This window comes from Pleurodeles waltl, chromosome 10 (genome assembly GCF_031143425.1).
Source record: "Pleurodeles waltl isolate 20211129_DDA chromosome 10, aPleWal1.hap1.20221129, whole genome shotgun sequence".
NCBI classification, from domain to species: domain Eukaryota; kingdom Metazoa; phylum Chordata; class Amphibia; order Caudata; family Salamandridae; genus Pleurodeles; species Pleurodeles waltl.
The window spans coordinates 398895540-398922453 of record NC_090449.1 but is presented as its reverse complement, the minus strand read 5'-3'; the positions used below and the strand labels follow the sequence as shown (position 1 = coordinate 398922453).

The following is a 26914-nucleotide window of genomic DNA, read 5'->3' as shown; positions in this document are numbered from 1 at the left end:
AAGTAAAAAACAACAGCAACAAATACTGAAAGGTGCACCCAGAACCTTGCTTGGGAATATCTGAAAGGGTTTATTTTCAAACTGTACTTGGAGATATTGTTCAGCATCTTCGCATTGATGCAGAACTAAGGCTAATCATTTAAAATAATTACTTACATACAGACCAGGACTTTAACGACCCACTAATAACCACCTCACAACCCACCAGTGGATCTCGACCCACAATTTGGGAACACTGTTCTGGAAGCTTTTTCATTCCTGTTGGCACAGAGTGAAAAGTGAGCTGTCTTCTGTGATGCTTTATTCCACGATACACCTGAAAAAAGATATACTCCAGCCTCAGTGACCCTCATGAGCATAAACATAATTGGTGTGTTTTTACTTACTGGCAAGTTGGAAGACAGCAGCAATGGCTTCCTCCCACCACTGTGAGTCCTGAGAGATGATCGGAAGCTCTAGCAGTCCCAACAAGAAGATGAGTTGCCCGGCTGTCAGGGCCACGGTGGCGATGAGGTTACAGGCCCGCATCATGTCAAACTGTACTGCAGAGGACATACAGACCACATCAAGAAAGAACAAAAACATAAATTAATACAACCAACCGCGTAAGAAGCCACCACCCACTTCACTGTTTTTGCAGAGTTATTACTGACTTTTTTGTGCCCTTGGAATGCTCTCATACATATTTACTTTGACAACATGTTCACTATTGTGTTTTTGCTGCATTTAAGAACACTTTTGTACACCAAAATCTATTGTACAGTTTGAAAAAGTCACCTGTTTCTGCATGAAATTGGCTTTTGGTTGTAGTCCTGAGCATGCATGGACAGTAATTCTTGGTACAGCCAAAGTCGCACAAAACTTAAATAACTTAAATTATTGAACCAAGGGAGTACTTTTTAAGTCAATGTACCATAGAGGATACCAATTCAGTCCTGCAGTAGGAACATTTATTTCTGTTTATAGTCTTGTATAGTACAACGAGGAATGTTAGTGAAGGCAGAAAGTGATGTGGTCGGGGGTAGAGAGGTAGAAATCAGGATTGAATGGGTTCTCATCAAGCAAACATCTTGTTGCAGAATTATAAAACCATTTGTAACTAATCTCTCCTAACAGTACCTCTCTCGCCCAGTTCATTCAATTTGCACTGCTACCCCCATTTGTTATGTCCCCTCACCCACTTCAGTGTCTGAATTCATATCCTATTTTACTGCCACTACTGTACCTTCCTACCCATACTACCACCAGCCAAACTATCTACCCCCTTGTTGTGGCCTGCATCCAAATGGAATGGATTTTCTTCAAACATATATTATGCCTCCATGTTACAGAATTCTCCAAACACTATCTCTTTTTCCCCACCTCCCTCAGTTGGGGTGCTCACCTGAATTTTTTGTCATCCTTAATGGCTGCGCCCCCCCGATCCTAGTCTACATTTTCTGCTCACCAAACTTCCTTTTCTACATAACTGTACCTGAAAACCCCTTTCTCCCTGTACTACATTCAGTCTACCCACCTCCTCTCACGTTCGTAATCTGACTCCCATAGTGTGCCTTGCTTCAGATAAGCATAGATGGAAGACTACAGGGGTATTATGTGTGTGATGTTTCTATAGTGTGCACCTAGCAAAAAGTCAGCACAGTGCTGTACATGGTCAAAGAGAAGCATCAGTCAACAAGTGATAGGCATGTAAGCTGTGTTGTAGACGGCAAATGCATTGTGATATAGTGCTCTTTAAAGACTTGTCTCTTCATATCCTTTCTAAATTTTAGTAGCGTTGGGGCAGTCCTGGTCGGTGCAGAGATAATATTCCAGTTCCTGGGTGCATAAATGGAAAAGGCCTGCTGCTGTGTTCCAGTGAGCTTATTTGCAAGATAAGTGGGATTGCTGGTTGTGATGGCTGTGCAAATGATACAGCTAGTTTTGAAGATGGTGCAGTATGAAAAGGGGAGCCATTAAAGTTTCATCAGGATGTAGGTGATGCAATCATATTTCCTCAGACCCTGGATGTTTGTGGTGTGGCGTGTATGATGCTCATAATGGGCACCAGTATGGAGTATTGGAGGTCATGGAGAAGTGTGTTACTACCATCTAAATGTGAGAGTACGAGGGCTTGAACAGCAGTTTTGAACTTGGTTTTGAATAGAGTTGGTAGCAGGGCCATCTTTGTTTTTTGGCAGTGTTTTCCTTGAGCATGATGTTGGTACCCAGGATGAATCCAACTGACCCGGTGAAAGTTGTGGTTGAAGGAGATCAAGGTTCCTGTCATTGAGACAGGATTGTATTGTTTGTGGTTTTTCACCAAGTAACAGGAATTTCTTTATGGTTCGGTTCAGCGTTAGGTAGATACTGAATTTCCAAGACTGTATGATTTGGAGGCAGTGTTTTAGGCATTGGATTTCTGAACCAGACTTTCAAGTAGAGTTGTGTATCAGCAGCATATTGGTGAAACATAATGATTTTGTCTATGAGTAAAGAACCAAGCTGTTCCATGTAGAGGATGAAGATGAAAAAAGACAATATGAAACCCTTGGGGACTCCGCAAGTGTTAGTTCATTTAAGATCTGGGGATGCCCATGTAAACAAAGTGGGGTCAATTCGAAAAGTGGGAGAAGAACCAGTGAAGGACATTTCCCAAGAATCCATTTTGAGTCACTTGAGTGCATATGAGGGTTGGCTAGTTGACTGTATCGAAACTGCTGAAAGGTCCAGCAATATCAGGAAGCATGGGTTAGGAAGGCCTGGTCTACGTTGTGTAAGATATCAGTCTTTGTACTGCAGCATGATCTGAAGCCAGATTGGTAGTTGTAAAGGAGATGGTTAGCATTAATACGATCTTGAAGTTGAACATACACTGCTTTTTCAATTATCTTGCCACTGAATAATGGTGAGTAATGTTACTGTAGTTAGCAAGCGCCTCATGGTTTAGTGTAGGTTTCTTTAGGAGTGGGAGGATCTGGCCTATCGTGAGAAATTCTGGAAAGATGCCTTGAATGAGACCGGCATTGGCAATAGTGAGTAGGGGTGGGAGAGAGTCCCCAAAGACAGTTTTGCTGAAATATTAGTGTAATACATTTTTAGCGAGTTAAGTGTGTCTGCGAGAGATAGGGCTTTGAAGTCTGACCATTGTAGGATTCTGCACAAGGGGTGGTCATAAGAGAAGAAGCAGACGTGGTGCTGCTGATGTGCTGCCTAATCTTCTGGATTTTTTCACCAAAGCAGTTGATGGCATCGCACTTTTCTGTAGAGTGACAAATAGATGGGTCTGACAGGGAGTTGATGCAATGCTTGAATGTCTTGAAAGGTGTTGTTCTTCTGTTGGTGTGGAGAGATGTGGAATCACCCAGACATAGTGTTTGCATTCAAGGACAAGTCTTCATGTTATGCCAGGGCAGGCTGCAAGGTAGGTTATGAGAAAGGGTTGCAGGGCTGAAGGCTCCCCTGTGACTGTGGGAGCATAACATGCTTCCTCCTTCATGAGGAAGGGGTCAAATAGGGGCTGGGCCGTATCTGCAATACTTTCCCCAAAGTATAAAAGAGTTTTTCTCAGTGCAGAAGCTCACCCACTAACATCGGGCCCAGTGTTTCTGCCCTTAGTGATTTTGTGTTTAGGAATCCCAGTTCATACGGATTCTATCATAGTTGTATCCTCTCCAAGGAAAGCACTCAGACTAACATGTAATGAACAGCTATGTCTGGTTGTCATTTGGAACAGCTGACAGCATTTCTAAACAGTCGCAGCTCGCGACAAGCAGAAAGGGCGGGGCAGCGCGTGGGTTGTCCGGAATAAAAATGTAATAACTAAATAAAAAATAATAAACACTTACCGTTGCTGCCGCCGCTCCATCCACTCCTCTGCAGGCACAGGCTCCCAGCCTGCCCTGCGCCAATCCTGACGCTGCTCAGCGTCAGGATTGGCTGGGAGCTCCAAGCCAGGGCACTCCCAGTTGCTGGGCTGGAGAGTGCCCACTGCGCATGTGTGTTTTGTCGGCCCGAGATGGCCAGCCAAACACACATGTGCTCTGAAGGGAGTGCTCTGTGCACTCCCCTCAAATGCTCGTCATAGCCTGTGGCCCGCCCCTTTTCAAGAAAATGATAATTAACACCATTTATTATTGTTTTCTTGAAAAGGTTTTCAGCTGCTGCTGGGGGGGGGGGCGAGGGGATGTGTACGCTCCTCTGCGCTCACAGAGGAGCCGCCCCTGTTTCTGAATATCACTGATAACTAGAATGGGTGTTGAAGCAGGCTGTTGTTGAATATTACTGGTGCAACTGTGGGAATTACTAGAGCCCCTAGTGAAAGGCTTTAATACAAGACACGGATGTTCGCGACTGTGTTTCATAGATGTTGGTGAAGATGACAAATTCATGTAAATGACAATCATTTAAAAATCTTGGTGATATCCTTGGTGATAATAGTGGAAGCAGTTATTTAGTGGATCCAAAAGTAGAATTTGCTGATGGTGCTAAACCCCAGAAAGGGTGTGCTGGTATTAAACAAATGTCCTTAATGGCCATTCACTCAGGCCAGTGGTGCAATTGAAAAGATTACTGCAACTGGCATGAATACAATTTGTTTCCCAGTGTGTGAAATTGTATTTTATCGGTGTTGAATGCCTGTGACACAGTGTGTTACTGGTTTCATTTTTCATAATACTTTCAACCATGGTGAAATCTTTTGACACAGATCGACCCACTTTGAGCCCTTTCCACTTTACCTTACCCAGCTTTAATTTACTGCATCGAAGGGAACACATTGGTGAAAAGGTGTGCAATTCAACACAGATATTTTCGAAACTGTGCACCTAGGGCAAACTTAAATACAGACCAAGAAGCTGATGGTTATATTTTGATGACTGTATAATGAATACGTTATGCCAGTGTAATTCAGTAGCAAAAGAGTTAAATACTTTGGAAGGCTACATTAAAGTAAGTACAGCAAGTAGAAATTTACAATAATTTCATTTTTTAGTGGACTAGTAATCAAACTAACGTTTAGAATTCAGTCCTGGTAACATTTTATGATTAAGTTCGTGGATAAACCTGAGAAAATGTGACAAAACTAATGAAAAGACTTCTGTAGTTTAACATATGAAGAAAAACTAATAACTTGATATGTTTAGTGCAAAAAAGCAGATTCTGAAGGTATTTAATAAACTGTAAAAATATTATTGAAATCTAATGATTGTAATGGTTTAACATAGTTTTGCAAGAGTTAATGCTTTAAAACTAGAGAAATAACACATTTGTGTTAGATCCACAGACAGTGACTTAATAGACTTGCTTTCCATGTGATGCAGTCAAAGCTGGTCTCCACCAGGCCAGCAAAACGTAGACGTCTAGCAGTTGTTTCTGTTACCACAGCTGGGCCTGGGCACAGGGACTCAAGGGGTGGGGGGGGTGTTATATTAGTAAATCACTGATTCCATGCCCGAGAGAAGAGTATTGAACACTATTTTCCCTATATCGATGGTTCATGCACTTTTGCTAGAGTTAAATACAGTGAATCGAGGTGACTGGTCCAATATTACAGCAGTGATTGCTACTTGACAGGAAGAAATGTAATAATCTATAGTTTACCAGTATGTTAGGGGGGTTGTCCTACATCATTGGATGTTTATTTCCAACTGGGAGCCCCGGTGCTTTACTGTAGTGGTGCTTTCTGTCTCACAGCAGAGAGGCAGACTCATTGACGTAGGTACTCCTGCTACATTAATTAATTTAGCAGAGAGTCAATAACTGAGTAGGAGTAGGCATGCCCTAAGGTGGCACTGGATTTTTTCCTGCCCAGGGAGCCGTGGGTCAGAGATGCTCCATGCCCAACTATAGGAGGTGGACCCAACAGCCTAGAGGCAATCTTAGTATTTTCGTATAATGTGAGTTAACGTCTTTATGAATTTCAGGTCTGGTACATTCTTGCAAGGATTCCTGCCCTACATTGGAGGTGTACTTGATGGCTTATTGGATGTTAGGACACTTTATTGGTAGTTCTTGTACAATATCAAAGGAATGTGAAAATATGACCTGGGGTTCCTGATACATTAATATAGCAGTATTCCCTATGACACATTGAAGGTTCGGCACAGTGATGCATGGGTCCCAGTACGTTAGTTTGGTGATAAGTCCTACTTCACGCGCTGTTGGACCCGATGATCAGATACTTCTTAGATTGCCAATATTATGATAATTTGTGCACATCAGTATGGACTGGACAGAATTTTCCCAAGGCTATATGTAATACATTAGTATGGAATCAGTACCGGTATAAGTGCATGGGAATGGACTTAATGAACCCAGGGGCTGCAGGGTGTTCAATACAATGACTGGCCTTCCCGGTATGTTAATATAGCGATGGGTCATGCAAGGAGATCAAACCTGATAATTGTACATCAGTAAAACAATGGATCCTGTATGCGAATAAGACTTGGGCTCAGTGAACACTGGTGTTTTTTTATATTGGTGTAATCATTGTTCCTGCTGCATGACAAGAGAGTGGCCACTAGGACGTGATTACAGCAGTGGTTCCTGCATCATAGCAGAGAAATTGACACATGGATTGAGGAGCCTTACCACATTAGCACAGTGATGGTCTCGGCACCTCAACTTAAGTCCAGACCCAACAACCTATCGGAGTCCTAGTACATTAACAGAACTGTGGTTTCTACACCAGGAATTTCCATGAAGGTCTGTGTTAAACTATCTACTACAAACATTTTGCGGTACATGCATACTGAGTCTACAGCATAGTTTGTAAAAACTTCTAATTTGCACTTTTACACTGAGAATCAAAATATATCTACTACAAAAATAAATAAATAACTGCTAAGGATTTTCAAAACCTGTACTTTCAACTTAATAATAGGTGTATTTTAGCAAAACTTTGCACTGTACTAATTCTTAACCTCTATGTGGTTTACAGTCTATATCTGCCTATTTTCAGAAAAGGCTAATGTTCTGCAAATTGTGTTGTGTGTGTCCCGTTGCATAGAGCTAGCATCAACCTCGGAGTCTTTCTGTGTATATTTTGTTCCCAGTGTCCCATTACTAATTTCTACTCTTTAGAAAATATTTTAAATAATCCTCTTATTTGCATTACAATTTTACCACATTATTTATGTGTTTTTGCCCAAGTGTCTCTTTTTGCCCAGAAATGACTTCACTTATCAGTATCGTCTGAACACATCATATTCAACTAGAATAACCTGACTCAGTCTTTCAAGTGGCCAACCTTGCCTACACCCACTCCCCTGTCGCAAATCCACTTTCCTTGCAAAGTATACATTGGTAACTATTTTAGCTACATTTCAGACACGATGATCCAGGGATCCATAGTTTATCAGTATTACTGAGATTTCTGTGCGCTAGTGGGCGTAGGAAGAATGGTTCGGTGAAGTCTTACAGTTTAATCATTCTATGAAACATTATTAAAAACCAACGTAAACTTACATTTGACAGTGCTGCGAGATTCTTGCATCCCAGCTGACTCGGAGCCCCAGCTGACTGTTTCACAGGATCTCTCTTCTGTGTGACCAGGCTTGAGGCTGGCAGTCACTCTGCTTTGCACACACATCTTCCACAGACCCACGCTGCGCTTACGTCCATCCTCCAGGGTTTGGTACACCCAGTTGGGAGTGAAGGCGGCTGCATTGTTGAGAATCAATGAGACTAGGGCCACTGCCACTGCCGTGGCCACTAGCTTCTGCACAGTCATAGCCGAGCACCGGCCACAGCCTCCCTTTGAACCTGAGCCTGAGGTGCCTGGGGACCCTCAGCTCCGAGACAGGGGTTGCTTGACAGGTGCTTTGATCGGAAGGAAGTCACAAGATCAGTGTGAGGGGCTGCTAAAGGACATCACCACTCATTCTCAGAGGTCCACAGAGAAAGCTCAGAGCCCAGAGAAGTTGGGAGAAATGCCCCAAGATATCCGGTGTCCAGCGGAACTTTCTCTTATCCACCCTCCTGCAGTGCTATCTCCGCACCAGGGATCCAGAGAATGAGGGCATCCATTTGTGTCAGGATCTGAGTGAGAGGGTACCGAGACACACAACACTCCACACTGGGTAGTGGGAACGAGGTGATTTTCCTCAAAGGTCTGCTGCTGCTTTCTTCAAGGAAAACGTGGATCTGTAGATGCTGGGCAGCTGTTCATGTAGCTCATCCACTGGCGACGCTGAGAATCCTATCCACAACGTTCCAACTGCAAAAAACGAGGAAAGAACATTTGTGAAGTTTATTTTCAAAGGAGTAGGTAAGCCTGCTTCTCCTAAGGGGTCTACAACGAATTGAGGACCAGTTTCCATAAATTGTTTCTCGAGCTGAATGCTAATTATAGTTGGACACTGCTGGCCAATTCCAGAAATATAACTAGCCTTCCAATCCCAAGGGACCGATTTGCAGGTGTCGATGGTGCAGTGGGTACTAGCTGGACTTCACTGCTGCTGTCAGGCCGTGCGAGGCCTCAGGTGCGCTGTGGAGACCTATCGCCTGGGTCGGTGTTCAGGGACTAAAGCACTAGTGCTTGCTGCTGTTTTTTTTTGTTTTTTCCCCTCAGCTCAGTCAAGAGGAAATGACAGTTTTATTTTTTTGGTTGGGCTTCGGGCGTATCCGAGGACTGCAGCAAACACAGGCTCCTGCCTCCGCTCAGCCAGACATGTGCAGGATATATTTCCTGAGAGGAAGGAGGCTGGGAAAGACTACTGAAGACTTGTTCTAATCTCTTCCTCTCCATTCCCATCCCCCAAACCTATTCCAGGACTGCATTTCTCGCCTCCCGACAACATAGCCAGAGTACCAGAGCCTTGGAGAGAGGCAGAAACTTCAGCGGAGCTCCCAGGGTAGTTTTAGAGCTGGATGGGCTCGACCTTGCTGTTGCCCTCACCTCTCTCTGAAAAGTCTTCTTGGGGGGGATTTTTTTTATGGTAGAGATGATTGTGAGTGAGTCCCTTTTTAGTCCTGCTAGGTGTGTCTGTAAACAGAGAACGTATGCACTCCTTGAGGATGGGTTACTTGTAATATCTTGAGAGTATTTACCTTAAAATACGGCCAATAACCTGAATCCACATTTAACATTTATATTGAGAGTGAGATAAATGACGAGCTACAGCACTGAAATGTGTAATCAAGGCATCCATTTCCCTAGAGTGCCTCTTGCTCATAGAGAGTTGCTTCAACCTCTCCAGTCATTTATGCTTTGCCGCAATACCTTCATCTGGGGACATATAGAGCTTAAGGCAATAGATTTCCGGTGGTTGCTGTTTATTGTCTGGTCTCTACAACACCTCCTGCTGTGAAGAGCAGGCATTTAAAGATTTGAATCGCCAGACGTAGTCTGTTGTTTCAGCTTTCTGCATTGCCTCCTGCTGGGGGACATTATGGCCTTCACTGTCACCCATGGTTTAATCCGGTTGAAAGATTGTATTTGCACAAGGTAGAAAAAACGTTTCAAAAACACAAACTTTGAAATATAAACATATAATCCAAAACTTTCATGGGGCAAACTCGGGCCTTACCAATACAGTATCTAAAATGTTAGTCCTCGAGGTGCCTTCCTAAGCATTATTTTAATGATAACATTGTTTAAAAGCCCTGTACAACCTCTGAAATTCACCAAACATATAGTAAATGGTGGTAATGCACTATTGTCCCACCTAGAGTTGAACTGGAATTTGAAGCTCTGATATTATCTGAGTTAAGAGCTGCCCAACAGTTTGTTACAATTCCCCTTGGTGGAGCTGTGATTTAGGCTTTACATGCATTATCTCATTATGGGTTGGGGTATTCACCTGAAGTAATAACTCTGGGTGAAATAAGTCTCTCCGGGCCTGGCATATTGGGTCTGTATACTCTATACCTGATAATTCTCGGCATGGAGGTACTGGTCCTGTTTTTGCTGCTGCAAGAGCAGGGCCTGTGGACGTCAGTACCCCTGCAACAGTACAACAAAGCAGAGAGTGCTCCTCTCAACAGGTACAAGTGTGCCCTGCACTGCTGCCCTTTCACACTTAACCCCCACCCCCTCAAAGGCACACTCTGACAATTTCCACCTGCTAAGAGCATGCAGGGAACGTGAGTGTTTTAGTTTCTTTGGAATTGAGAAAAACTGCCCAGTAAAGACCTATTAACTCCGGGTCCAAGCAGTTATTCCCCATTCTGCGGAAATATGCTTCAAATAGCTGGAAACAGTGCGGGAATACTACCTGGAATACATGCTTCCATATAAGCATGCCAGTAGCCAAGCCCAGGATAGTCATGATTCTTCTGGACAATACCACATTCCTGTTATACACCAAGAATATACAAGGCAACATTCATGGCTTCTAATCCTGCTTTCTGTCAATGAAGATCTGGGAGTGGGTGAATTCTCAGAATGTTTTTTTTCTTCTGGAGTCTCACGTTGTGGGTATGCTCGGCCTTAGGGCCATCTCCATCATCAGATATCTACACACTCCTCATGAGTGGGAAGTCATTTGGGCAGTCCTCAACTCTGTTTTTGATGCTTGGGATCACCACCTGAGTTAAAAACCTGTTGCCTCAAACAAGGACGTGTCCTAGCACCATTTTTGTTTAATCTGTATCTGGCGGAGCTGACCTCTACACTCAAAATCATCAATTTGCATCCCTCTGGATTTAGAGCTTCTCACATGCTGTATGCTGATGACGTTTTGATCTGTCACACGTAAGTCGGCCTGCAACGACTAATCTGCGCATCCGCTACACGAGAGTCGGCCTGCAACAACTAATCAACGCATCAGCTACATTTTCAAGTTAACCTCAACAAAACCAAGTCCATGTTAGTCAGCACAAGAAGAACTCAGCCACCTATTGTTTATCTGGATGCTCAGCCCTGGAATCCGCTACGGAATATAAATACTTAGGTGTAATCTTCAAATCAGGTGGCTTGCTTAACAAACAGTGCAGCTCAATACAATAGAAAAACAGCTCCTTTACATCTGTTTTTTGCATTTAAGGAACTCTCTAAAAGGCTTGTCTCTTCAATCGCTCCTACAGGTCATGGCTGCTGAACATTTCCCTTCAATAGCATGCTGTTCAGAGGCTCTTAGAGGGAGAGCTGATAAAATAATTGACAACACCAAAACTAGCACTTACCGGCGGCTGTTTAATCTCCCAGTTCACCAGCTCAAATACGCCTGGAGTTCTGCCTTCATAGACAGAAGGCAAATAGCCTTGGTGCGTATCTAAAAACCTGTTACAAGCTGAAAAATGAGCTGAGATACACACTTACTAGCATCGTGTGGAAATCTATCTCTGATCTAGGAAACACTCTGGCACACAACTATTTAAAACAGGCTCTAACGACATTTCAGGCTGAGGTCCTTAACTCTCTCCCAGCGAACTTTTAATAGAGCCATAAATTCTGCTTCTAAAAAGCTCTCCTCTCTCAACGACAAAGCTCTGCTGTCAAAAAGGTCATATGCCTAGATGATAATAGCCTCATAGGGACTTTTAAAGCATCAGCCGTACATTGGGGAGTCGCTTATACTAAAGGCAAAACCAAGGCTGCTGAACCGTTGGTTAGGTTGCTTCCCTACGTGTTGCAACCTCCTGGTCTGGAGAAGAAGAGCTACCAAGACCGCTTGTTGGCTCTGTCATTTTCCAAAGGAACATATTTGTCACATCGTCTGGACCTGCCCCCACCTTACTGCCAGAGTGAAGAGGTCTGTTGAAACAGCACTTTATAAGGATCAGAACTCCTACATGCAGGCAGGCAATTATAACCTGCCTACAAGGAGAGGTTCTAATACACTGTTGGAATTTCCTGAAATTTATGACGAAACAAAATTGACAAAGCTGGCCCACAGAGCATGGTCGCTTTCTAATGCCCACCCATGTTCGCACAATGTCCCTAGGGGACTATATTTGGTGTGCCCCCTTGATCGCAGTCACATGGTACATGTCTCGAGCTCTTTCTCCCATTCACTACCTCTCAGCCAACTAAGGGCCTGATTCTAACTTTGGAGGACGGTGTTAAACCGTCCCAAAAGTGGCGGATATACCACCTACCGTATTACGAGTTCCATAGGATATAATGGACTCGTAATACGGTAGGTGGTATATCTGCCACTTTTGGGACGGTTTAACACCGTCCTCCAAAGTTAGAATCAGGCCCTAAGTCTACTGCCTGCTTTGGCCCCTAGGGTCTAATAGCACTTGCACTGGCTAGCACTCACTCCCTGGTTTTAATGCATGCAATAAGCACTTTCTTTCAGAGCCCTACTCCATGACCGGCTGACCAGCATTCATTACCCTGTTTTAATGATCCTACAAAGCACTTTCTTTCAGAACCCAGTTCCATGACTCATGTGCTGCACTTATTTTCTTTACTAATGCACCCAGCACTAAACATTAGAGGGTGAAATTATGAGTGACTTGGCGCTCCTACTTCCCAATCTATTTGCATGTACCGAAAACTATTCAACATGGTGCTCAGAACTCAGGTTTCACCCCCCAACACCTTAATTTGATAACAAGACTGTTATCTAAACAATACAATAGGTAATGGCACACGTGTAAATCAATAACAACAATTTGTAATAGGGTGTTACAAATACAATATCAGCAATATGTTCACAAAGTTATCCTTTACATTGTTCAGTAGATGTTTAATTCATAATAATGTAAAATCAGCAGTCCAATCAATATATCCAATCCAAACGAAATAAATTCCTTTATCCAATGTCAGTCTTTGATCAACAAACAGATCAACCAAATAGGTCACAGGTCCAATGTCAGTCTTTGATCAACAAAGAAATCATCCAAATAGGTCACAGGTCAACACATGTTTCATCCGGGGTGTACCCCATGATTTCCTCAGGACCTCCTAGAATAGTATTACCCATCATTAACAAATCAATAATTAATGTCAGTAATATATACAGGTACAAGTAGGTGAAGGTGTCACATCCCCTTGTCCAACAGTAGGAATCATGCAAGTGGTCGATCTCAACCAGTCCGTGATATCCCCTTAACTTAGTATAGAATACTGTATTGGAACCTAAATCGTGATGAAATTTCCACACTGTGCACAAATGGTAAGAATACCCAGTGTACCTTATGTGATGCATGCTCAATCTTAAATAATATGCCCTAGGGGTGCCACAAGTTTGAATGAAAATTCTGTAATTCCTATTATGCCCAAAGTGTTTAGACCCAAAAGATATATATAAATATTAGGTGTCTTAATTTCACACCATGTAATACTGCTCATTACCTTGTAAACCTTCGTTTCTCAAGTATCAAGTTCCTTGTATATATGCTAGAACCATATGAGTAAAGATATTGATTAATATCCTGTGATCAACAGTCTCCCATAGCTCTCTATTCTATGGTTCCCATCATCACTCACCAATCTTCCAAATCAATCCGTACGGGCTGTTGAAATTATTAGCCCAAATCCGTGTTCGACCTCGTCTCCTATAATGCTATAAAGAGTTCAATTATGCCACTATCTGCTCCCCGTGATTCGAATAAACTGGTTTCCTAAAGTTCAATAAATCTCTTACCCGTATCCAATTCCTGCGCCGCGAGTACGCCGACGTTCCGTGTACGAAACCTAATCTCGTTCAAATGAGTTGTTTTAAAGCCCGCGGCCCCATGATAGCGATAGAAGACGGACTTGTGCAATGTCCTTGTGTGAGTTAGAGAGCACAGAGGACAGACTATTCTTGCTCAATAAAATAACCATGAAAAACAGACTGCGGGATGAACTTGATATATGTTACGGCATACCGAACCAATTCTAATCATTAAGTCTCCTATTTCAATTATTACCCATGGGTATATTAGCTTACAGATCACTTGTATCTCCCAAACAATACTATGAATCAATGACCTAGTGCCTTATTATACACCACTAACAACTATTACTCATTTTTACCTTCTTTTTGATTATCTAATAATGACCCGAATATAGTTTCCTCCTTTCCTGATTTATCTGTGTATTCTCTCGTCTATAAATATCTGGTTCCATTTTACTGGAACACAATTCCGGGTGCTTAAATTAATTTCAATGTCCTATTGCCATTGTACTTATGTCCAAAATATTTACTATGAATAAATTGTCTCCATTAAACCAACTATATAAAAAGTATAGATGAGACCATTATATTATAAATTAGATTATACCAAAAATCCCCAATTCCATGTGTTCTAATAGATATCATGCAAGACCATAGTGCATTTTCTTTATTGTAACTATTTCTAAAGGATGTATCCTATATGCTGTGATATAACATCGGGCCGACAAGGTTATAGCCCAAAAATAAAATTAAAGAACACTAGAAGCTCTCCACCAATTGCTTTCATCACTAGTCATACATTATGATGCTATCTCCAAATTTTCAGACCCCTATTTACTAGTCTCCTAGGAAATAATGCACCCAGCACGTTTCTTACGACTGAGCACTAACATAGTAATAATGCTTTACAAATCGTACTAGTCTAATATGGGCAACAATGTATGTTTTTTAATTGTATGTTTTAATTAACTAAACAATAAAGATTGCTCATTTATTTTGCCTCTCATCTGCACCAAATACAAGAACTTTACCTCCTGGGTAGGTCCCATTTCTAAGAGAAACCATGTTCTGATCAGTTGGTCAAAGAAGTTCCTCTGTGCCTTCCTTCTCAGCAGACTCTTTCCTATAGTCCTCTAGAAAGTTAAGGACAATCTATGAAATTCAGTTATCCAGGTGTCTCGACCTGTCCCTCCTACTTCTGGTTTCTGGAGCTCCTATATCTGAAACGGGCTGGGGGAGCTCTGCAGCGTACATTGATCCGCTATCCCTTTAGGGAGGCAAAGGGGCCATTCTCCATCCTGTATTCTAGCTGTGCATCTTGAGTACATGGTTCCTGTAGAGCTGACCATCACTCATCTAGTACCTTTCTGTACTATTCAGAATGTCCTGGTAGTTGCCAGAAGTCCCACAAGAAGGTCCGGTTACAGAATCAAGTGGATAAGGTATTGCACATATGCACTTTTCAAGGAGAATGATCCTTTCACGTGTACTGTGGTCAACAACATTTATCTGTTGAAGCAGCAGATGGAATAATGTGCTCAATTTGACACAAAGATCTATTAGCTACAGTAGGTGCACACAGAAGTGAACTTGGAGACCTTTACCACCAACGAGGACACTGATTGGACTTGTCCATCTATCTTCCACCCCATAGATCAGGTGATGTTTTGAGATACTGAATTTGAACCTGACATCCTCTCCCATCTAATGTATAATCAATAGGAACCTATTTCCTCATTTGATGTAAAATTGCTATCCTGGAAGTTAGCATTTCTAGTTTTTACTTCTACAAGGCGTAGTTTCATTGAGCTGCAGGGCTTGTATACTTTTGAACTGGCCATGGTTTTTCATGAAGACTATGTTGTTGCTTGGCTAAAATCCTCCTTTGTCCCAAAGGTCCAAGCTTTCGTCCTCTTAATGAGGGCATCGACTGGTTTTCTTCATGAGATGGATGTCGAGCTTGCTTTTAGATTTTTATTGGGACAGTAGCATGGAATTTTGTTTTTCTGTCTTTCCATCTTTCGTAGTTGAGCAGAGCAAGGCGGGGCACCTCCGGATTATGGATAACATTGTGTATCCAGCCGTGCTCCTTCGACGCCCCTCTTGCGAGTACCTAGGCACTCTCCACCAGACCTCAAGCAGTTTCCCTTGCTTTCTCCAGAAAGCCATTATGTGGGCGGATCCACGTGCATTTCTGGGGAGGCACTACTTTTACCCACATCCTCTAGAAGCAATGCATGTTGCCGAGATGTGTTCTTAGATGTGTTCGCATATAGATAACGGCTGCCGAATGCTTCTGATGTTCTGCTCTCTTTCTCTTGTCTTGATGACAATTGACCCGCGGATGGGCAATAAGCCAGAGCAGGAACACTCGAGTGGGAGAACGTCACCTTTATGGTGTCTGTATTGCTATCCCAAGACTCTTTACTGTTCTCAAGACACACATAGCATGTCCCCTTCCACTGGTCAGAATATTAAACAGATAGTAAAATGGGAAGCCGGGAGCACGTGCACGGTAAGAGCGTGCGGCTGTCAGGTATTTTGCGGGATGCCGATTGTGCACAGCTTAAAAAAATACTTTACGGTCCCACCACTAGGAGGCATGCGTACCACTTGACTGAAAAAAAGGTATCTTCCCTCATCTATACCCGTGCATTTTTCCGCGTCTAGTATGGCTATCCCTGGCACGGTGCCCCCTGCATTCGGCCACATCTCCCTGCAGCCACCAGGACCGAATAAACTCTGTCACCCCTCTGAGGAATGGGTCAGGCCGGAAGGAATACCCAGAGGTCAGGAGCCGCTCCAGAGGAGCTTGACTGGACCGTGGCTAATCAGATTTAATGCTAAACTGGGATTTGCGACAAGGTGGAATCTGAACTGGACCCCCTTCTCCCTATAGTGGAACATCTGGCTTTACCACAATTTGCCTCTTTTAAGTGCACTGGAGGAGCACCGAGTTTGTTTGTTTTTGTTTAGGGTTCTTTCAGAACGCACGCACACATGCACGTCACGCTAGTGGGATAAGAGGTCTCAGAAAGCACCCCTTGCTGCACGTAGCGTTCACTGGCACTGGTCACCGGGAGCTTCATACGGCACTATGAAAACATATCCCAGTGGCTTATCCGGAGTGGGTTCTGCTGGACACTGAAACACATTGTCGCGGCTCAGCCCTGATCAGAAGATTAAAGAGGAACTCTGGAAGATAATTGTCAAATTGGTGATAAACGCTTCAGTAGAATAGAGAGGTACCGGGCGGATAGGGACTAGGTGGTATCTTGAACCAGGTGCATGGTAGACTCCGTAGATTGAGACCATCCTTTGCAGCAAGTTACGCCCCTTTTTGTGATTTATGGTGACTTGCAGCTTTGTGGGTACCCAGGGTGGACTTGTGTGGGGGATTCGAGGAAGAATCTTTGATTGATTAGGTCTCAGTTCTACTACAGATTGAGAGGAGATAATGTTGCAGGTTAGGCGGAGAAGGCTGTGTGGCGCATGTATGTACATTCTTTAGCACGTTCAGATGTTAATCAGCCGCAGGTGTGAGTTCGATTCTGACTAATTAGTTGTAGACTCTTCTGCAGATCTCAGAAAACGTGTGCAAAGTGATTCAACAGCAAGACAGGTTAGAGTTCACTTCAGATTAAGACAGAACCTCCAACCTACTGGGTCCCATTACATTTAAGTGACAGTTTAGGGGGTTGTGCTTGGTTTGCTCTACAAGGATGCCCTTCATTTCACTGAGGAGATGGAGATGTTCCAGCCTAGGTAAGATCTAGGGCCCGGGGTGTAATGTAGGTTGAGGAGTCCAGTATGAAAACTAACCAAGGGAAATCATTTGTCTTCTTGCTTCCCTTCCCAAGTCTATCAGGGTGTTTAGGCCCTCTGCTCAGAAATGTATTGGGTGCGGCCCTTATTACCTGCGTTATGTGGACATAGTCACTTAAACAAGTTCTTGGGCCTGTCATTCACCCAGAGGGGTTCCAAACATGATTGCACCCTTAGAGAGCACAGTCTGCCCTTGCACCGCACGATACGCTCTCCTGCTCAGGGGTGAGACCCAATCCTCTATAACTCACTCCACAGATTGTCCCATTGCACACTGGTGGGACTTCTTCATTAGACAGGGCCACTCAGGAGGACGGAGGAGTGGTGTAGAAAGGCGGAGTACACATGCTAGCCACATTCACTTTTAGGAAGTGGGAGAGAACCTTGCGTGCGTGTCTGTCCATGTCCGCTCTGCCTGTTAGGTGTCAGCTCTACCTCTTCATGTGTTCTATCAGCCGGGGAACGCAGACACCAAATTTTCAGAATAATGCCACAATCTGTGGGACGCTTCCAATATGCCAAAATTCTACAGGAGACTGAGGAAAGTGAAAAACATTCATTTTCTGGACATTAATGATCTTTAACTATCCCTTCTTAAACGAGGCTTAAGATAGTGGATGCTGCCCAATTCGTCCAATTACTGACAGGTTCACTAGTTAGTCCAAGGGGAACATTTCAGTTTTCTGATAGTCGGGTGCCTCCGGAACTGAGGAAGGGTCAGGGGCATGTCAGATGGACAATGAACTCCACTCCAGCCCTACCCATTTGATATAACTGAGCAGAAATCAAACGTTACTGCTTCAGTTGGCGGAGCCGATTTTGAGACTAGCTGCAACAGATCCCGAAAGCGTGGGGCGCGCGGTTGTACTCCCAAAGGGTCGCAAATGCCTCACAAGTATTTCTGAATGAAGCTAAACTGGAAGCATGAATTAGTTTATTTGGCACGTTTCAAGGATGTCTTAAATTACATGCAGTGGTTGACTTTCTAAAAAGAACACACGAGAACTGTGGTCCTGAGTGGGTGGGATTAAAGACATGGCTAAATAGAACAAAACAGTCTGTTCAGTGTCTCGTTTTTTACCTTTACGTAACTGCATATAAAATAACGCAGAAATAAACGCAAATTAGAGTAATCTGTGGGAAAGACACTTTTACCTTATGACACCTCATTTGGTTGATGCAAACCCTGCAACGGTGTGTGTGTTGGTGTGTTCAGAGCATCACAGAATTGAATCCTGGTTGGCACATTGGGAATAGTTTTGTCTTTTTATAGCACTGCGAGGTCCCAGCTTGTAACAGAAAGCACTGTGAATATTTAAGTCATTATCTTAACATTGCATTACACACAGTATAAGATAGTCTGCTGCAAAATTATTTTTTAGAATTTAAGATAAAACAAGTGCTATCAAAGTATATATTTTAGTAATAGCTCAAGGGACTGTACCTAATACAAATTGTTTAAGTGTCTGTGAAAAGGATGCTTCCAAGAAGTCAGTTGATAACACCCCTATATTACCCCAACCATTCAGGGACAGTTTTTATTTAAACAAAAACAATGTAAAATTAAAAACGCTTTGACATGTGTGTCCCTATAGCACCCCCCACTTAAACCTCTGTTCACATGAAAATTCTTTTCAGATGAGTCCTGGTGGCAGCAGGGAGCAGGGCAGCAAGGTCAGATTCGGATCCAGAGACACCTGGGACCTCAGACTAGTGGCCCTGGAGAAAGAGGAAAGGATTGAGATCAATGTGCAGCATTAAAGAGATGGCCCAGAGGAGCGGGGTGCTATGTGGGGGCTAATCTTTTGGTTTACAAATGGACAGACACAGTTTACTCAGAGGGATCCTGAGGATGTGTGGGAGATATTGGTACCTTTTTTTAATGGCCTGCAGGTGTGTTGGCACTATGGACAGGGGTGTGAAGAGCCACTGCACTTCAGTTATTGCAGTCTTACAAGCAAAAATGGGTGTGGAGACCCATTGCTAGCATTATGGCCCAGGTCACCCTTGCTGCACAGGGAACAGGGTCCAAGCAACACAGGACAAGATTTTTTTTTTCCTGCTTTTTTTTTTTTTAGTTGTTTTTTACACAAAGGGACAGACAGCCTGGTTTGGGAATTAAGCCTAGGAGTGACGGCCCAGAGCAGTAGGCAGAGGGGACGGCGTGCTTCACAGTGCTGTATCATCAGTGCAGCAAGTGCAGTGGTGGGGCCCAGTGATCTGATGGGCCCACTAAACTCCAGATCTGACAGAGACTTCCAGCTGCAGATTCCTTACTTTAGAATTTCCAGGCGTCAGCTTGGAATAGGGAAGTTTTCCTGAGCAGTACCCCTGCGCGTGCCGTTTGGTGGCGTTGTTTGGATCCACGTGGCGTTATTGATGCCCTCTGTGACCTAACGGTTGCCAGTAAAGGCACCACCCAGGCGCGCGTACGTCAGTTCTTTTCCTTCCGTGCCAGTTAAAGCTCAGATCCAGAATTCGAGCTACCCTCTATCTTTTTTGACAGGCCTTTTTTTAAATTTTTTGTGGAAGATTTTTGTTGTCTATGTGAAGGATGACATCTAGGAAAACAGGGTTCAAGCTGTGCGACGCCTGCCACCATGCCATGTCGGTAACGGACCTCCATAAGGTATGTCTCTGGTGTTTTGCAGGCTTACTGGACAGAGGTGCTGGGGGCGATAGGGGAGATGATGGTCAGATGTGTGGTGCCTCATTCCCCCAAGGTTGGTCTCCTGGGATATGTTAAGGAGGTACCTCCAGGTTATAAGAAGCTGGTGGGGCTGCTGCTGTTGCTGGCTAAGCGTAGGGTGACGATGTACTGGGGGAGAAAACAGACACCCCGTTGCAGCGAATGGCTGAATGGCGCTGTGGACTGCCAGGAACAATTAAATGGCCTAGTGGGAGTTGGTGCCGATTAATTCCCGGCCTCAAGATATCTGGCCCCTCCTGCGATCATTTCTTGAGTCTGGGCCGTAAGGAGGTACAAGGCCGCTAACGCATAGCTCTTGTCCTGGAATAGTCAATGCCACCCCCCCTCCCTGGAGGAGGAGATACTGCTCCCTTTGTGTGGGGAAGATGTAGCTGCTGCTTAGACCCTCCCCCCTCTTTTTCCCTCTCTTCCCTGTACTTCCCTCTCCTCCTGTTCTCTTCTTACTCATTCGACGTTCATCGCCATGAACTACAACGCACAAGACTGAGACCTGTCACACCATTGTTTGTGGAGCTGCCCATAGGTCCTCTCCTCGTGGGGGATACCTGATGGAGGAGGGGATGGGGGGTTGCTGGACAAACTATTGGCATCTTATTGCTACTGGGTTCGTCAATTTAATGTGTCAATTATGTCTTGTGATTGCCATGTTGGTGAGTGTTCTGTTTGGTTGTATTTACTGATAAATGCAATTTTTAAAAAAAGGTATGTCTCTGGTGTTTAGACCAAGACCACGACTCAAAGTCGTGTTCTGACTGCCGGGCCATGGCTCCGAAAGCTTTGAAGGAGCAGTCCCTGAAGCTAATGGTGGCCCGACAGTTCCCGTCGGAGGTCATGGTCCTGGTCGAGGAGGAGGTTGCGGGACTGCTCTAGAAGCCCCAAGCCCTCTTCGTCCCACTTGAGGTCCTCTGGGCACTCGGGGAAGAGGCACAAGAAGAAGAAAAAGTTAATGCGGACTTCGACTTCACCTTACCCATCTGCTGTTGAGGCGAGTCGGGAACATTGACGTTCCAGGCACGTATCGCAGAGCTGTTGCCAGGGCTGTCTTCAAGCCCCCCTCCTTTTCCAGGGTCCAGAGCGACCCCTGCTCAACTGAATGAGTTTTACGAGGCCATGCGTCTCATATTTGAGCGGGCTTGCCCCACCGGTGCGCCTTTGGGCCCCGTGGGGTCGGCAGGGGCCCCATCAGGTTCCACACCGGCAGCTTCAGCCTTGGCACCGATGGGGACTCTAGGATCCGATATTGGATCTGGCACGACGCAGAGTCCACACAGTCGGCCTCCTCCGGCGTTGCTCCTGGCGCCGACGCTCCCAGTGTCACCAGCGCACACTGGTGCCGCGAGCCCCCTTCTAATATCCGAGTCAGAACGGTGTTGCACAACGTCGATTATGGCGCCAACAGGTGCCATATCATTGCCTGAGCCTTTCTGTGATCAGCCAGGCATTGGTGAGGAATTGGAGGGGTCCTCGGACCCTCTGGAGTCTCAGTTAGAGCCAATGGACTGGTATTAGGAGTTAGGAGAGGCCAGAGAACTGGACACCTGTCCAGATACTGGCATGCTCTCACCTCCTACGGTAGCTACAGAGAAGGGAGCATTGTATTCTATGGTGGTTCATAGGGCAGCTGAGGTCCTGGACCTAGATCTGCCTATGGTGCTGGTCAGGACTTATCTCCTGAATGAGATGCTTCAGCCGGGGGTTTCCACATCGGAACCAATGTTCCCCTTTAATGAAGCCCTTATGGATGTCCTGCTGGGGATGTGGACCAAACCCAGCACAGGGGCACCTGTAAATAGGACAGTTGGCCGCCGCCATCACCCAGCTCCGAGTGATCCGAGCTTCCTCACACAACACCCCACCCCGGAAAGCTTGGTGGGCCAAGCCTCCACTTCCCCATGGTGCCTTCCCTTCCGCTCCCCCGGATAGGGAATCCAAGAGGGATGGGAAGAAGATTTTGTTTCCTCCAGCCTGGCATTGAGGTCAGTAAACACCTCATGCCTATTGGGCAGTTTTTCACCTACTTTATGGAATACGGTGGTGCATGTGCTGCCTCAAGTCCCAGAGGGCATGCGCAACACTCTCACAAGCAGTCAAAGATGGGAGAGATGCAGCCAAGTTTACTATCAGGTGTGGTTTGGAAACGACTGACTCGATGAGTAGAGCGATTTCGCCGACGGTGGCCCTCCGTCGCCACGCCTGGCTTCGTACTGTTGTGTAGCCATTTTAGCTACAGCTTTATACACGTTATTTTAGCACACTAAGCCTGCTGCTGTGCACTTTAAACTAGATATATTTTATCTGAGCTTCGTCATATTATTTTAACATTAGCCACATTTGCGGTCTTGTTTTATTTTCTCTAGCTAGCTGTTCTTCGCCTAGGTCAGCACTGCGTTCTTAAACAATACTTTTCTTTAATTCTGTGCTTTTCTCAAAGCTGCAGTAAGATAGGTTGCCAGCAAAAGTGGTACGCTTTGTCTCCAGTGTTCACAGAAACATACACACTCTTACGTGTGGGGATCTTTTCTTGGAACATCAGATGTTTTATTATAAAAACACTACTTTGACCCATGTACATTAGAAGGTGATTACAGCTAGATGACCACAACTGTATGCTGATTGCTTCGCTGCAGCTGCTTATGTAGACTACAGGCCTCTTGTTCAGGTATGAGGGATGACGTCTTCCCTGGGGAAACCTGAAAGGCAGAATTAGAGCTTAACATGCTATGCTCTAACACAGCTTAGGTAGGAACTATCCCTACAAACCTTAGTGACAGTATGCTAGCGTTATTCTTGTGTTTTACTCTCCTCTTCACAATTTTAATCATATTGTGCTTCATCATCCTAATTATTGCAATACATGCTTTATTATCTGAGATGCAGTTACTTCAATAAAACCTTATTGAACTTTACTCTGCCTCTGATTGTCCTTGCATACATGAGAATAATGTAACTGAGAGAAACGGATGAGATCTGAGTGACAACAATTCTCCTGAGGAGTCATGTACGTCATGCGCCCGGTTGCCCTAATCATCCCTGCTCTTGGGTGGAGGTGAGGCACTGTTAGTTTGCCGGAACAAACCTGGATTAGGCTGACAGGTGTCACACGGTGCGGGATCAGATTCAGTCCTCTGCAGTACAAGTGATTCTGTCGCCTAAATCCAGTAGTCTCATTAGGATTATGAGAACCTACGCAACAGTACATCTGGCTTTTCGGGGGATGTCCAGGCAAACCTTATGGACATGCCCTTTGATGTGTCTGGCCTATTTGGCAAAAAGGCAGACTCAGTGCTGGAGTGCTTCAAGGACTCCTGGACTACAGCCAAGTCCTTGGGCCTCTTGGCGACCCCTCGCCAGCATTCTGTCTTTCGCCCCTTTCAAGGCTTCGGAAGGGGCAGGGTACCATGCCATCCACAGACCATTCACCATCCTCCGTCAGGTCAATATCCTGTGCAGGGACGATTGTGTTACCTTCAGACCCAGAGGGTCCAGACAGAAGTTGTCCACCACCCAGCCCCCCCTCCTCCACAGCACCCAAGTCCTCCTAGTGTGATTCTGAAAGACCATACGCCTCCAGTTGGAGGGAGGATTCAATTTCATCTCCCTCACTGATGGTCTATAACATCGGACAAATGGGTCTTGCAGATCATACAGAAGGGCTATTCCCTCCCCTTACAGTCTTTCCCTCCCTCTGTGCCTCCATTAAAAGAATGGCTGATGGAGGATCACATAGTCTTGCTCCACCAGGAAGTTACAGCTCTTTTGGCCAAGGGAGCCATAAAAAGGGTCTCAATGTCAGAAGTAGGCAGTGGTTGTTATTCCTGCTACTTCCTGCTACCCAAAAAGAACAAGGGTCTTCAACCTATTCTAGATTTGCGGGACATCAATCTCTACCTCAAAAAGGAGAAATTCAAAATGCTCGCTCTGGCTCAGGTCTTGTCTACCCCAGACCAAGGAGACTGGATGGTAGCGTTGGACTTGCAGGATGCGTATTTTCACATCCATATCCTGCCTGCCCACAGGCGTTATTTGCAGTTCAAGGTAAGCCACGAGCACTTTCAGTTTACTGTCATCCCCTTCGGTCTTACCAGTGCCCCTTGGATGTTCACCAGTGATGGCAGTTGTAGCAGCTCATCTGCGCAGGTTAAGGGTTTCAGTCTTCCCCTACCTGGATGACTGGCTGTTGAAGGCTCCTTTGCCCCAGGCTGTCATCACCCACCCTCAAACTATGGGCGAACGTCCTGCATTCGCTGGGGTTCACTATAAACATGCTAAAGTCACACCTGAGTCTCTCTCAGACACCCCCTTTCATTGGAGATGTTGTGGACACAATACATTTTCGGGCTTATCGTCACGAGCAGCAAGTCCAGGCTATCGAAGTTATGATTCCGATGTTTTGGACACTATCCTGGATTTTGGTGAGACAGACTCTGAGGCTGTTGGGCCTCATGGCCTCCTGCATCCTGTTAGTCAGTATGCCAGCTGGCATAGGGGGGCTCTGCAGTGGGACCTGAAACTCCAATGGGCACAGCATCAAAGGAATCTCACTAACACGGTTCAGATCTTGGAGGGAATTGCAAAAGATCTGCAGTGGTGGATAGTGAACTGCGATTAGTTCAGAGGCAGACTCCTCTCCCTTCCCCAACCAGATCTCACAGTAGTGACAGATGTGTCACTTCTGTGATGGGGCGGCCCCATGGGAGAGGTGGAGATCAGTGACCTCTGGTATCCGGCGGAATATGGACCCCATGTCAACTTACTGGAGCTCCGGGCAATCCGACTGGCATTGAAAGCATTTCTTCCTGTTGTAAAAGAGAAGATGGTGCAGGTGTTCACGGACAACTCACCACAATGTGGTACTGCAACAAGCAGGGCAGTGTCGGCTCGTGGGCCCTTTGTCAAGAGGCCCTGCTTCTCTGAACATTGCTGGAACAGCAGGGCATAAACCTGGTGGTTCAACACGTGGCAGGTTCTCTGAACGCCAGGGCAGACAAACTCAGCCGTTGATGCCTAGCGGATCATGAGTGGTGTCTCCACCCGGAGGTGGCACATGGACTCTTTCAGCAGTGGGGAGAGCCTTGGTTATGTCTGTCCGCCTACACAAAGAACGTGAAATGTCAGCAGTTTTGCATGTTGGAGTTTCCAAGGTGGCACTCGCTCAGTGACGCTTTTAGTCACGAGTGAAGTTCAGGCCTCCTGTACGTTGTTCCGCCCATACCACTTCTGCCCAGAGTTCTCAAGAAAATCAAGAACGACTGGCCCAAGCAATCCTGGTGGCTTCGGACTGGGCATGGATAGTCTGGTATACTGAGCTTCTTAAAAATGAGCATTGATCCTCCGATCAGGCTGCCCCTTCAGGAAAATCTTCTGTCGCAGCAGCAGGGAAGGTTCTCCACTCGAACTCATCAGCTTTGCGCCTTCATGCGTGGAGATTGAGCGGCGGCAGTTGACAGCCTTCAACCTTCCTCCCGAAGTCTGTAAAGTTATTCTAGCAGCCAGGCGTCCCTCCACTAAGACGGTACATGCCTGCCATTGGAAACGCTTTGTATATTATTGTACATTGTGCAGAGAGCTCTATTGAGCCTCTTTCTGCTTCTCTCTCTGACATTCTTCTCTTTATCTTATTCCTTGCCCAGCAGGGTTCTGCCTTGGGCACTCTCAAAGGCTATGTTTTTGGCTTATCGGCATTCCTTCGCCTGCCTGATCAGCCTCCATTATCCAAATCACCTATTATACAAGGATTTCTCAAAGGGCTTGTACATGTTTCCCCCTACACCCTTTGCTATGCCTCAGTGGGACTTAAATCTAGTTTTCATATTTCTCATGTGTGCTCCCTTTGAGCCCCTCTGACTGTCCCCTCTGGCTGCTCACCATCAAAGCAGCCTTCTTAGTGGCAATAGCATCTGTCAGGAGGGTGAGTGAGATGCAGGATGTCTCATCTAAGCCGCAGGTGGTATTTAGAACTCGCGCCTCTTTCCTCCCCAAGGTGGTGACCCCATTTCCCCTGGATCACAACATCACCCTGCCCACCTTTTTTGCTCCACCGCATCGCTCTAAAGAAGAGGAGTGACTCCACTGGCTGGACCCAAAAAGAGCATTGTTGTTCTACCTTCACCACACAAAAGAGTTCTGGGTGGATGACCACCTCTTTGTGGGGTACGTGGGAGCAAAGAAGGATCAGGCAGTGCAGAAACAAACCATTTCGCACTGTATCATTCTCTGCATTAAGATCTGCTATGCACTGGCCAGGAAGCAGCTTCCTGAATGCTTGAGGGCTCATTTCACCAGGGGCAAGGCTGCTACCACTGCGCTAGCACAAGGTGTTCAGTCCTGGATATCTGTCAGAAAGCACCGTGGGCATCATTGCACACATTAGCAAGACACTACTGCCTGGACAATCAGGTCCATAGAGAAGGGCACTTTGCCCATTCGGTCCTGCAAGCCTTTTTAGTGTGAAGATCTGTCCGCAGCCCACTGCCAGGAGGTTATGGCTTTGGTATCTATTCTAGGGTAAGGAATCTGCATCTAGAAGTGTCTGTCAGATGAACAAGTTACTTACCTTTGGTAACGCATTATCTGGTAGAGACTCTAGCTGCAGATTCCTTACACCCACCCATGCCTCCCTGCTCTGCAGACACGTCTAATATGGTCAGGTATTGTGCCTTTCAGGGCCCTAGTTTTTGCACAGACAAACTGTTCGTTTTTTCCATGGCACTGCATTTCTGGCGTGGAAGTTAGTGGAAAAGGAACTGACGTACATGCGTCTAGGTGGTGCCTTTATAGGTGACCGTTACGTCACAGACGGTTCCAACAACACCAACGACACTGTGGATTCTGAACTTACCCACCC

General features: G+C 45.3%; 2 protein-coding genes across 6 annotated transcripts in view; one reads left to right on the top strand and one right to left on the bottom strand.

The window, feature by feature from the left end:
- The window catches only part of IFT140 (intraflagellar transport 140), a 1792511-nt gene that overhangs the window by 1409096 nt on the left and 356501 nt on the right, over positions 1-26914 (top strand). The gene's annotated exons all lie outside the window — the stretch shown is intronic.
- Positions 1-26914, bottom strand: part of TMEM204 (transmembrane protein 204) — a 115191-nt gene that overhangs the window by 66631 nt on the left and 21646 nt on the right. The window contains exons 2-3 of the mRNA XM_069210627.1: positions 7447-8197; positions 387-542 (exon numbers count right to left, since the gene is read on the bottom strand). Of these exons, the coding sequence (XP_069066728.1) occupies positions 387-542; positions 7447-7711 (421 nt within the window). The 5' untranslated portion in view covers positions 7712-8197. The remainder of the gene's footprint in view (positions 1-386; positions 543-7446; positions 8198-26914) is intronic.